Source organism: Bombyx mori, chromosome 15 (assembly GCF_030269925.1).
Source record: "Bombyx mori chromosome 15, ASM3026992v2".
NCBI lineage: Eukaryota > Metazoa > Arthropoda > Insecta > Lepidoptera > Bombycidae > Bombyx > Bombyx mori.
Genome location: NC_085121.1, coordinates 7,807,380 through 7,821,306, shown reverse-complemented (window position 1 = coordinate 7,821,306; position 13,927 = coordinate 7,807,380). Strand labels below are relative to the sequence as shown.

The 13,927-nt window shown below is 42.8% G+C and overlaps 1 protein-coding gene across 1 annotated transcript; it reads right to left on the bottom strand.

Moving 5' to 3' along the window:
- Positions 1–576: 576 nt before the first annotated feature.
- LOC101746150 (zinc metalloproteinase nas-13) lies at positions 577–13,311 on the bottom strand. The gene is made up of 5 exons (XM_012692385.4): positions 12,696–13,311; positions 4,476–4,582; positions 3,215–3,422; positions 2,037–2,173; positions 577–860 (listed from the first exon to the last, which is right to left on the bottom strand). The coding sequence occupies exons 1-5, from the start codon at positions 12,763–12,765 to the stop codon at positions 753–755; spliced, it is 630 nt and encodes a 209-aa protein (XP_012547839.1). The 5' UTR covers positions 12,766–13,311; the 3' UTR covers positions 577–752.
- Between the last annotated feature and the right edge of the window lie 616 nt (positions 13,312–13,927).

The following is a 13,927-nucleotide window of genomic DNA, read 5'->3' as shown; positions in this document are numbered from 1 at the left end:
AGAAGATCCGGCGAGAAACTCGGCGGGCTGTGTCTGTGGGTTAATTTACTCGCCGAGCCCTTCGTCGCAAGCGACGAGGACGATGTCCGGTGCTTGGGGTACCTAAAACCACCGTTAGTGGATCGGGAGGATCCGAAATGACGTGATTGTACTGAGATCGCTGATAAAGAGTCTTGGTGGGTATTTAACACGTTAACTGCCATGTAGATCAACAGTACCCTACGTGGCGCACTAAAGTAATTAGGTATATCGATTTCTGTTACTAAAACGCCGGAATATCTAGTAGACTCTGGGAGAGACGAATCCGAAGATACTGATAATGAATTTACTTCTAAGAGATCAAAATGACTAAAACATACATTATGCACACATGGCTTATGTTGCCAGCCAGGTTTTTTACTTGTTGTTTTTTAGTGTGTATCTTTTTTCAGTTTTTGATGTGTATTTTATGCCAAATAAATAAATAAAAACAAAAGAAAGCAAAATTAGTCGCTTAGTAAAAGAAATCGATATAATTACAGTGATCTGGCAGTCAAAGGGTTAAACATATTCAACTCATAATTGAAAATCATTGAGAAAATGACAATGTCGTTTTATTTGTACCACAGCAAAAAAATACATATTATTCAATGAAACAAAACAAGGAGATAGATAGTAAGAAAAACTTAATATTGCTATAATAATAGGACGACAATTTTGTATCGGCAGAATCGAAGGACTAAAAAGCCACCACCATAAATCGGTGACAAAAACTAGTTTAGAGGCGCGCGTGCGAGGTTCTCGTCAGCACAATACATTTTGTTTAACTTTTCTATATCGCTGATAGATAAAGCATCTCTCTGACCTATTTTCACGTTTTCCTGAAACAATAATAAAGTTTGAAAGCAATTTTTATTCATTAATTAGTGATTTATATCGCGGAGAGTGTTCAGTAGTAGGCAGCGACTTGCCCCTGGCATTGCTAAAGTCCATGAGCGACGGTAACCACTTACCATAGGTTGGACTGTATGCTCGTCTGCCTACTAAGGCAATAATGATGTGAAAAAATAATAATAATAATACACAAGTTCTCAATACTTGTGTTACGGACGGTACAACGTAAAATGAATTGCGAAAACACTCATTTTCTTCGCATATATTATGTATATACCTACTACATATAAATGTAACCGAACTACATAATATCTAGTATCAATAATTATTGAAGTAAATTATCTGAGGCTCGTGGTGAACTTATAATTGCATCAGTTAGAATTTAGATCCAAATCGCCTGGGATTATTTGAATACTGAGTTAACAAATGTTCGCGGATATTCGATTTTTGTAAACTTATAATTTCTGCTAATTTACGTGTCGTAGAATGTGGATGTGATTTTCTTCTAAAGGGCCTATCTCGGGTGCTCTGCCTATTTACAATTAAAGTCACTAGATTAAAACACTTTCGCGCAGCACAGCAGCTATAACATGATTGCCGTCAAAAACGTATATTTTTGGTTTTTCGCGGTAAAAGAAGAGCACTTTCCTTCGATTTTAAGAGACTCGTTTAATTCGAAATTAAGAATTATTTTTTTATATTAAATTTTAAATACGATGCTTTGTTTGCTTTCTAGACAGTTAAAATTTCAAAATGCAAAAGATTGCGAGAATGAATGGACGCTTTCACGCAAAAACCTAATAACGCTATAAGTAGCTTATAAATCGGAAAGCATATAAGCTATAATCTAATACAAAGTCTATCGGACTTTGATCGTACTAGATTAGTAGGTACTTCCAAGAAATTGATGTTTCTCATACAATCTAATCATAGCGAAGTGAAACAGAATGTTATTAATCTAAATATTACTTAAGATATTTTCTTGGCGTTCCGTGAGTTGAGAGCATATTTAAAACTATGTTTACGGTTTAATTTCGTGTTTTTATCGTCATTATATTATTTCCGTCGTTTCTTATACACTCTTCGTGATCACGGATTATTGAAAAGCAGTTTTAATTAAGGTTTAAGTTAAGTTTAAGTTTTTAATATAATAATGATCAAACCTGCAACGGAATTATTGTTTTTTCTCCATTTTTAGAGAACGCATGCTCTGAATAATGCATTACGCTACCGTAGTCGTAGGGAACTCCGAAATCTGTCACTGTGTCATTCTTGTACATCTCAAAGTTATGTTCATGTCCTGTAAATTTTCGTAGCTATGAAATAAAAAAAAAAAACTATCGATTGCTTGAAATTGTTGCATCTGATTTTATAAATTTAAGCTTCGTCTATTATTGACGGTCTAAGGACAAAGGAACACAATAATTTGAGACTATCTATTTGAGATTATCTATTTTACTGATATCCTCTATTTCTCATTGTATGATGTATTAATAATTTTCTTCTACCGTATGCTCAATACATGCTCAAACAGGCTCATGCTCATATATTTCTTTGAAAGAAATGTTTGTGTCGTTAAGGGCCCACTATACTCCATTCCAATTACGAAGTCCCTTTTGACACTTCTTAGAACGTAACTCTTCACGTTTCGCATAATTTGAAATAACTATCATTTTTTGTTCATGGTCGTAAACATAATTAAAAAAATACACAATCAATCTAAATCATTATACAATTAATTCACACACACACAATAACATAATAATAGCATCTGTCTCATGGGACATCGTAATTGGAATAGAGTATAGCGTGCAGAAGCGGCAGTGCTCAGTCTAATCAGGATTTTTTGGCGGGAACGCGAGGAGTGAAGTTATGTGATTTGTTTTATTTTGTCTATTTAGTGTCTCTTCAGGTTTAAATGTGTAATAACGGTGGTTTATTAACTGTTTAATATCTGTGAAAGTGCACAAATGTGCGAAAATGAAACAAAGCCGCTTGACGTAACTTCTCGAGATCCCCCAAAAAGTCCCCTGAAAAAATCTCAATAAATGACCACCATTTTACTAAGATTATATTTCATCCCATATCATCTCCTTTAATTTCATCCCGATTGTTTAATGTCTAAAATTAATCATCTTCATTTCATTTCATTTCATTTCACTCCATATTATCATTTTTCATAAAAATAAAAATATAAATTTTAAAATAAGACATGACTTAAAGGTCTTAGTTACCAGGTCATAAAACCCCTAAAAAAACAGTCTAATTAAAGGACCCCCTCGGATTAAATACGTTCTCTTCGCTGTTTTAAAATAAAATTGTATACCGATGGTTGACGTACCAGATGCAATATTTTCCCACACGATTTTAACAAAGTCATCTCTGTCGTATGTACTCTGCATGTGATAAAATCCGAGGGTGTGCAACATTTCATGAATGACGACTCCGTGTCTAATGCATCCTTTACCGAGATTTAGAACTTGATTAATTCCATCCTCATGATCGCCTTTGCTAAACCCCACTCTGGAGAAACAGCCGTTCGCACTACTCTATAGAGTTAAAAATATAATTTAATTAATTTGATTTAATAAATTTTAGCTTCAATTTCACTACATTTCTTCTTCTTCTCAAACGTGTCACTCTTGACTGAGTGGTCGTGATCGTCATATAGTGTTGGAGGGGGCAGACTTGATGCGTCTTTTTAATTTTTTATTGCTTAAATGGGTGGACGAGCTCACAGCCCACCTGGTTTTAAGTGGTTACTGTAGCCCATAGACATCTACAACGTAAATGCGCCACCCACCTTGAGATATAAGTTCTCAAGTATAGTTACAACGGATGCCCCACCCTTCAAACCAAAACGCATTACTGCTTCACAGCAGAAACAGGCGGGATGGTGGTACCTACCCGTGCGGACTCACAAGACTACCACCAGTAATTACGCAAATTATAATTTTGCGGGTTTGATTTTTATTACACGATATTATTCCTTTATCGCATCTCACGATGTCCCGCCATCTCTTCCTGCTCGAGGCCATTCTACAGTACTCATTTAGACAAAGGTGTCATTATTACTATCGTCTGTCTTCGTTTTCGGAAGCGGCCTCCTAACACCCAGTATAGGTAACCCAAACGCCTGACTGAGGTAGTCATCGGCGAAAACGTCTTTACGTCCCCCACCTAGATCAGCGGCCCGTCAGGCCGACCAGGCGGTAATGCTGGTGTATCAGGACACCCCGCCAGACCAAAACCAGCCTGCCGAGTCGGAAAGCGATAACCGCTATCAGTGTGCTTAGTGCGAGTTTTTTAACGTTCTCGATAGCGTAAAAGTTAATTCAAATTCATATGGAGTTCGAACGTTTGCCTGTGTTTGCCACTAGGGGCGCTGTTCCAACTGCACACAAATGTATGTTAACTTTTACGCTATCGAGAACGTTAAAAAACTCGCACTAAGCACACTGTTAGCGGCTATCGCTCTTTAATATCAACTCTGCCGGGCGACATTATCTCGCGAATCACCGAGTGATTCTAAAGAATCTCAAGTATTAGGCTTACCAATGAACAGCAATTTTTTTAATACAAGTAGTTCAAATTCAACCCACCTCTATAATCACAGCATACTCGTCGCCTTCTCTGGCTCGGAATTCGACACACGATTTATTCGATAACTCAGATAACCCACCAATTATTATTTCAATTTCTTCATCATCTGTTCAGGAAAAAAACCTATGACTCAGATTTGGCTAAAAATGTTATTTAACGACCATACCAAATGAAAAAGTTTTATTGTTTATTGTTATATTTAGCTTGTAGATTTTCTTGTCTGATTGGTTGTTTTTATGTACCTACGTGTTCTATACGTTATCGCTTCGTTTTGCTAACTATGTGTTAAGTTAACATTTTGTACAGTTGTGAGCACTTAAGAAACGGTTCTGGCAATTCCCGATTTCTTTTAACTATATCCTCATAGTGAATACAACAATTGAATTCGAAAATAGGCACTGTAGAATTTTCTAGACTTAGAAAGTAGCTCTTAGAACATTCAATATTATTTTGCTACTGGAGTTCTGATAATACTTCTACAAATTGCTCAAGCGTTGCAATAGTTTTATTTTTATTCATTTTAAACAAAAACTAGTGAGAAGTTCTTACCAAAATCGTCTTCTTCGATATGATAAACAACCGTTCGATTAGGCCAACGTAAAGTATCATTTTTTAATCCATTACGTGATTGTATAGCATTGTTTTTTTTTTTTTTTTTTTTTTTTTTTTAGGATTGAAAGTTTACTGGTGGCCCGAAGGCCTTTCCAGTTTCACCAGGACAGGTGGGCGAGCAAAGGCTCAGCCAAGAGGGGTGGGATTTGCTAACAACTGCCCGAGCGCCTCCGAAGGAGACCTAACAACTCAAGAGCAATTGTTTCGCGAATGAATCTACTACCGGATCGGAATCGCGACCCGCTGAGAAGATCCGGCGAGAAACTCAGCGGGCTGATGCATGGGTTAGGTTACACGTCGACCTCTTTGTCGAGTTCGACGAGTACGGTTACCGGGGTCCCTAAGCCTGCCCCTAGTATTAGAGCTGAAGGCATCTAATGCAAAGGTTATTGGATCTGATGGATCCGTAAGGACGTGTCTAGGGCGTCGACGGTGACTGGCTCCTGCATGATCAGGATTCGGGGAGTAGTCAGCGGCGGCAACGATAAGGCGATTATCATGACGCATAGCCTTATCGAAGTATCGTTCCGACGCTGACTTCATGTATTTCCGAATTGATTCGAGGCCCAAGTCGTCGTGTAGGTCAACGTTCCTCACGAACCACGGAGCCCCGACAGCTAACCTGCAAAAGCGGGATTGTAGGGATTGGAGGGTGTCTATGTGTGTGCGGGCCGCGTGAGCGAACACCACACTCGCGTAAGTCATGACGGGCCTTATGCAAGTTTTGTAAAGTGTCACCTTGTTCCGAAGGGACATTTTACTCCGCTTACAGATCATGGGGTAGAGTCTACCGAGAATAAACGCGGCACGGTCACGGACTGATTTTATATGCGGGCGGAATGTCATCGATGCATCCAGGGTAACGCCCAGGTACTTGACCTTCCTGGCCCAGGGTATGGGTTGTCTAAAGAGAGTAATCGGGGGTGTGAGATTCCTCCTCCTAATCCGGGAGGAAATCCGTGTGGAGCTTCCCCTCTGAAATAGCACCGCAGTACTTTTCGCTGGGTTGATGTCTATGCGCCATTTTCGGAACCACTGTCCTAGGGCTAGGGCTGCGCTCTGAAGCTTCTTCGCGATTAGGGACTTATTTCTACTAGAATAGTAAACAGTCGTGTCGTCGGCGAATAAAGCTAAATGGGTCGGCGGCGACCGGGGAATATCGTTGACGAATAAGCTAAATAGGAGGGGTGAGAGGACAGAGCCTTGCGGGACTCCAGCTGTGAGAGGTCGTGGGGAGGAGCGGGTTCCCTCGACTCGATATCGAAAAGAGCGGTTCGACAAGAAGTCCCGTATGATGAGCACGAGACTATCCGGCACGCCCATGTTGAATAGTTTGAAAATCAAACCATTGTGCCAGACTTTGTCGAACGCTTTTGCGACGTCGAAGAAGAGAGCTCCCGTGTATAACGGTTTTGGTCGATTAAGCCCCACAAGAATGTGCTCCGTGAGGCGGTGCACCTGTTGAACGCATGAGTGATTTGTACGGAATCCGAATTGTTCATCGATAAGAATGCCCTTGGATGAGACGAAGTCTCTGAGGCGTTTGTAGAGCAGACGCTCATACAGTTTGCCTAGAGACATGAGGAGGCTAATCGGGCGGTAGCTCGTCGGATGATTTTTTGGTTTACCGGGTTTATGTATGCCGATAACGTCCGCTTCTTTCCACACCGCGGGAAAGATACAGTTCGCCATAGCGGCATTGAAAATAGATGCCAACATCACGATGAGTTGGACGGGTAGAAGTTTAATAACGCGGTTAGATATACAGTCGGAACCGGGAGCCTTGCGAGGACGTAGGTCTTTGATCAAGTCTTTAACTTCTATCGGGGTGACGGGTGGTAACGCATCCGATGGTGGCAAGGAGGCTCTGCGTTCTACCTCACTGTTTACTAATTCTACATGAACAGGGTCCACGGATTGAGTGCTGGGCGTGCACTGGGTTTGCAATGTATCGGCCAGCAGCTCTGCTTTTTCGTCATCATCGAACGCCGCGAGTCGGCCTGAGGGGCCTACGAGGGGGGGCATAGTTACTACCGTATCCGATTTGAGAGTACGAGCTAAGCGGTAGTAAGACCTTTGGGAGGGCGCGAGTCCTTCTAAGAAATCAGACCATCTGGCATCTCGGACTTCGGCGATGCGAGACTTTACGTCGCGTTGTAGGGCACGCATTCGAATACGATTTTCCGCGGTAGGATACCTGTCGTAGGCGCGTATCGAGGCGTTCTTAGCTCTAAGGAGTTCCCTAATATCGTCGGACAATTTGAAGCGGTGAAGGAAGTCCTCCGCTACAACTTGTTTCGATGACCTATCTAATGTCGAGGTGATGTGTGACGTTAAGATGTCTATGGCTTCAGCGGTATCCTGAGGAGACGGGATAGAGTCCGGGTTAAACGGGAGCGATGGTGGATCAGATTCAGCCAGGCTGATGCCCAGCGTGTGCCAATCCACCACAGTCCTCGTGACGGGAACGGAATCGGGAGCGCGACCGAGCTTCATAACGACGGGACGGTGGTCTGAATCTAACTCTGAAACTACTTCGATCGAGTGTAAGCGCAGAGTTACGTTTTTTAATAACGCTATGTCGAGTATATCCGGGCGATGCGCGATATTTAGCGGGTAGTGAGTCGGGGTTAGCGGAGCGACGATATCGAAGACGAGATCATCGACTAACGCGTCAAGCCGCCTGCCATTCGGGGTTGTGGTGTGTGAGTTCCACCTGATGTGTTTACAATTTAGGTCGCCCGCCAGAATGACAGAGCTCCCCATACCGAGCAGCGCCTCGATATCACTGCTTAGAACGATCTTATCCGGTGGAAGATAAACGGACGCGATAACGATCGGCGCGTGTCCCGTCAGTGAGATTCGGCACACTGATGCTTCGATATTAGCGAGCGCGGGAGGATCGAGCGGGACGCAATGCAGGGCTCTTCTATAGTAAATGACGGTACCACCACCACGGGCAGAGAGCCTGTCGTTCCTGACCATGTTATAGTTCGCGATTTTAGGGTCACGGCGCGCGGGCTTAAGTAGGGTCTCCTGCACTAAAAAGATATCAATTTGGTGGTCACGCAAAAAGTCAGAAACCTGATCACGTTGATTTGCGAGACCGTAAGCGTTAAAAAATCCTATCGTTACGGATAGGGGCTTTATTCTACTTATATACGCCATTGATTACCGGCGGAGTGAGGGGAGGACGTACGTATTTAATGACGCGTATACGTCGGCGTATTCCTGCACAACGGCGATAAAGTGTTGTGCAGTGGAGGCAGCGCGAATGGCGTCGCCCAAAGCGTTAACGCGCTCAAAGTTGATCGACTGAAAGAAGTCGATCGCTAAAGCGAGATTATCGGACGCGGTCGGAGGGCAAGTCGCGGGAGAGGGACGAGTCGCGGGGGCGGGACGAATCGCGGAGGAGGGAGTTGTAGCCGTGTTCGTGTACGGCAGCGGTTTTGCCCAGGCCGAGACACTGGGCACCGCCGCCGGAACGAACGCTGGCTTAGCCTGCGACGCAGAGGGTGCCGAGGCTTTGATGTCTGGGCCGGAAGCTCGGAGGCGGTTTTGGCGGGCGACGCGGCGATTTATTTTAGGGGCTCGGGGGCAACCACGGTAATTCGCGGGGTGACCCTGTGTTCGACACAGGACGCAGCTAGGCGGTTCCGTCGCGGTTTTTTGGTCGCGAGCGCAGAGGGCCGTGGCGTGATCGCCCAAACACTTAACACATCGGGGGCGCGCGTGACAGTTACGGGAAGAGTGCCCGTACAATTGACAGTTATGGCACTGGCTAGGAGTGCCTTTTTTATGGGGGGCTTCGACAGCGATACCAGAGAGCCTACAGACGGTCTGTGTGTTAAAGATTTTCTTACCCTCGGGGGTAGGCTGGAGAGCGACTAGAACCATATTATATGGCTCCCTACCGCGACCGGTGTGCATACGGTGCACAGAATTCACTGGTAGGCCTTGTTCTAACAGGTCGGCTTTTACGAGCTCTACATCTAACTCTTTAGGGATTCCGCGTATTACAACGCGGAGTTCGCGCTCCTCCTGGAGCGTATACGTATGGAAACTTATACGCTCCTTACGGAGGTAAGAAGAGAGGGCCCTATGGTCGTCGGGTGTTTGAACCTTAATTTGAATGCCGTTCGCGAGGTTACGGGCATTCGTGAAATTTATATTTTTGGCCTTAAGGGCCAGGCAAACTCGATCCCAAGCTGCCTTCTCCTGAAGGATAACCGGGGGAGGGGTCTGGGTTTTATTTTGTGCCACCGGACGCGGCGACGGAGTGGCACGGGCTGGGGGCGCAACGGGAGTCTGAGGGCGGGGGCGCGACGCGTTCACGGCTTTGCTAATTTTAGCGGCCGCGGGAGCTCGAGACTCCGCGGCACGCTTCTTACCCTTCTGTACCAGGGTGAATCCATCCGTCGATGAGGCGGGGGCGAGGTCGACCTCCATGTCCGAGTCAGAGTCGGAGCACGAGGAGGCGGGTGCAGGCGACCTACGAGCAAGTGTAGGTGTTTTAGAGGGCGCGACGGAGGCCGCGGATGATCGCTCAGCTGAAACGATGGTCACGGCGGACGACGCAGCAGCTTTTCTCGCCAGTATAGGCGACACGGGAGCGGCAGGCACGACAGAGGCTGCGGTGCTCAATGCAGAAGCTCTGCACGCAGGTACAGGCGACGCAGGAGCAGCGAGCGCGGCGGAGTCCTCGAGAGGGCTCGCAGTGTGATTGGCCTTGAAGGCCAAAAACTCCGAGGCGAGCTGTGGGTGGCGAAGTCGGAGGAATTCCGCGAATACAGCGTCCATGATCGCTGAGTACCCAGGTGGGGCGGCCCCGGGTCTTGAAAACACTCGCCTTGCGGCGAGGCCCCAACTTCTCGGACCTGAGCGGTTCTATTGAACACAGGTGGCAATGCGGCGCGATTACTACAGGACAAAGAAAAAGCACAAAAAAACAGAAATTACGAAAAGAAACAAAACAAATAAATACTTGCAGGAAACCACTTTGTCGGCAGATGTACCACGAACACAGAAACAACAAAAGGAAACAAAACAAATAAAAACTTCCAGAAAGAGCACTTAGTCGGCAGATGTACCACGAACACAGGCCGCGCGAACAATGGCCGGGCTAACAAAAGCCGGGCGAACAAAGACCGGGCGATCGAGTGGACGATGAGCACGTCCGCACGTGACGGGTGCCTCTATCGGAATGAGTATAGCATTGTTTATGGCAAGCTTTTGCTTTTCGGTCAGCAGCATGTCTCCTTCGAATTTATCCCCGTATTCTCCTTAAAAGTAAGGCTCATGTATTATTGAACTTTAATATTTCGAACCGATTACAGTAATTGTAATCAAGCGTGCAAATGGCGTGGAAGTTATGAAATAAATCGTAAATCGATCGATCGAAATTAGGATTTAAATAAATAATCAATAACTGGGAACAAATCACGCACGGTCATCAGGCCCAAAATTAGGATTCTCTGTGTGATGGGCACCAGAGGCTGACATACATACATATATACGTTTTAAATATAGACCTATATGGGTAATAAGCACCCAGACAAAGAACAAACAAACATGTCCATCACACGAATGTTTGCCCGATGTAGGAACCGAACCCACGATCCTCGGCGTAAAATAATGCACGACTGAGTCAGTATCTATGTTTTTTTTTTATTGCTTAGTTGTGTGAACGAGCTCACAGCCCACCTAGTGTTAAGTGGTTACTGGAGCCCATTGACATCTACAACATAAATGCGCCACCGACCCTGAGATATAAGTTCTAAGGTCTCAGTATAGTTAAGACTGCCCCACCCTTCAAGCCGAAACGCATTGCTGCTTCACGGCAGAAATAGACAGGGTGGTGTTACCTACCCATGCGGACTCACAAGAGTCCTACCGCCTATGTAATACGATATAGATCTCTCGAATAGTACCTACTAATGATAAGAGTACATTCTAGAATAGCACACTACAAAAAGCTAGTTCACATTCTAAACACACTGCTAATAAATAATACAAGCAACGTACTGTACCTACAGCTGTGTACGTATACTGTGTAGGTAATATGAAGTGAATTGGAAATCGTTAATTCCTGGAATAATACAGCGAACATGTGCGTGCATCTGCCTGTTTTTATTTATTATAATTTATTCAGGACCATCGTAAGAAATATCCTCAATGGTATCAAATTCATATCAATCAAATCAGGTATTGAAGATATTTATATGTTTGTGTAGGTATGTGTATTATTATGGGATTATCTCGTGCCAAGGAAAACAGAATTGAAAGCACATTACTAAACAAAAGCAGTTTTACTTTCGATTGGGAAGAACTAATCTTCTTGCAAAAAAGAAAGGGCTCTAAATTATATTTTCTTTAAAGGATGTTCAGAAGTTAAACGCTTTTTAAAATATGTAAATTAATATAAATGTTTAATTGACAAATAATTTTTTCATTATAATTTACATAAAAAAATAATAATAATAAAAAAAAAGAAAATAGTGATTCTAGTGTATGTGAAATTGCTTACGAATTAATGAATAACTTGTCGCACGAAAAATTATTCATCAGGTAATGTCGAACTCCATATGAATTACTCCTATGCAAAGATTTATAATAAACTAGCGACCCGCCCTCGCTTCGCTTCGGAAACTGTAATTTATTATTGATTTCTCCACTATTTAATGGATGTTATCGATACTTATAAATAAGATTGGAGTGTCTGTTTGTAATATTGAAATAGCCTCTTTTTACTACATGCATATGAATATATTATTATATACGGGTACATACACCACAATAACATTTTTTACAATTTTTGTCTGTCTGTCTGTTTGTTCCGGCTAATCTTTTTTTTTATGATTGAAGGATTACTGGTGGCGCGGAGGCCTTTTCAGTTTCACCAGGACAGGTGGGCGAGCAAAGGCTCAGCCAAGAGGGGTGGGATTTGCTAACAGCTACCCGAGCGCCTCCGAAGGAGACTTAACAGCTCAAGAGCAGCTGCTTCACGAATGAATCAACTACCGGATCGGAATCGCGACCCGCTGAGAAGATCCGGCGAGAAACTCAGCGAGCTGATTCATGGGTTAGGTTGCACGGCGAACTCTTTGTCGAGTTCGACGAGTACGGTTACCGGGGTCCGTAAGCCTGCTCCTAGTGTTAGAGCTGAAGGCGTCTCCGGCTAATCTCTGGAGCGGCTAGACCGATTTTGACGGGACTTTCACTGATAGGTAGCTGATGATGTACGGAGTAACTTGGGCTAGCTTTATTTAGACTAGCTTTTCCCCGCGGATTCACCCGCGGTACGTCAATAACCGCGGATAACATCGCGGGACTCAGCTATCAATAATAAAATTTAATGTTTCCGAAGCGAAGCGAGGACGGGTCGCTAGTTATACATATAAACCTTCCTCTTCAATCACTCTATTTATTAAAAAAACCGCATCAAAATCCGTTGCGTAGTTTTACAGATTTAAGCATACATATGGATACAGGGACAGAGAAAGCGACTTTGTTTTATACTATAGCAATAGAGCATGTATCGACATAAAGACAGTGTTTGTTATAAAACCAAATAAAAAGAGACAGTAATAAACATGAATATACCTTACCAACTAATTCATCGGGAACAGGTGCAGCTTTCACACTAATAAGTAATATTGCAGACAAAATAATAAACATTTTCAAAGTTGGTAGTAGAAATTCAAATAGTTTGGAATCACTGACAATAACTTAGACCCAAAATGGTTCGTCAACGCTGTTGCACTCATTTTAAATGGAGGTTGCTAACGCCATGACGTCTTCAAAAGTACTTAAACAGTGGGATATCGATTACCCAATTAGATATGCAGTTTTATCTATTAAGTAAAATGTCTCCTATTTACGAAACTAAGCGGTTTTGTTTCGATACTTGAATTATCTTTGTAGGACCCCGTCGTGATGAGCTCATCGAAAAACGATTATCGATAATGTCAACAAAAACACGTTAATTTTATATTAGGTCCTTGAATTTTAACTTTATACTAGCAAAGAAATGGGAATATAAAATTTAAATTATTTTTTTATTACAACAAATACAAAGGAGTCTACGGACCACGTGGCGAAAGCTGACTGCTATAGCAATGCTTATAGAAATCGTCATTATAAAAACAGAATTGCCGCTGCCTACAATTTAACCGTACTGAATGTGTCCGCAATTCCTCGTATTAAGCTCAAAGTTGAAAATAGCCGACATTTTACTACATACCTTCTTTATTTATTAAAGTTAAATATAAAATTATAAAACGATAATTATTTTATGACGCAACCATTTCTAGTTTTATATACCAAAGACAGGGCGGCTCACAGTAATTTGATGCGGTGTCTTAAAAACTTGGATGGACTGGGTGTGAGAGGGTATGCGTGTGAAGGTTCTGAGATGACACACTGCGCCAACCTCAGATAGTGTGATAAGGGCAAGAAGAAGTATGGAAAACAATGCGAATTTTGGCACTTGTCGGTACAGCCGCCTTAGATATTCCGGTAAACGATTTTCACAAATATTACATAGTTATTTATATAAAGAACACTACATTGTTCCGGTGATACAGGGTGTAAAAGAATAATTCCCGTAGCCGAAACGCTATCAATGAACCACTCAACTTTTTTTAATTAATAATTCCTAAACTATGGACGAATATTTTTTGTATTGTGATGTAACATAAAGATGCGAATGTTCCGCAACACATTAAATAGCGTATGGTCGTAAAAACATCAGTAAAATAAGTTTGAGTAATTTGGTTTAAATAAGATTGACAATGGTTTTGTCAATCTTATACTAAGAGCCGCATTTAGAGATTTTTAA

Excerpts from the sequence above, each read along its gene's own strand:
- LOC101746150 (XM_012692385.4), bottom strand. The coding sequence starts at position 12,765 with ATGTTTATTATTTTGTCTGCAATATTACTTATTAGTGTGAAAGCTGCA. Across the intron at positions 2,174-3,214 it reads GTGGGAAAATATTGCATCTG|GACATGAACATAACTTTGAG; the intron begins GTACGTCAACCA and ends GAAAATTTACAG. Across the intron at positions 861-2,036 it reads AAACAATAATTCCGTTGCAG|GAAAACGTGAAAATAGGTCA; the intron begins GTTTGATCATTA and ends TTATTGTTTCAG.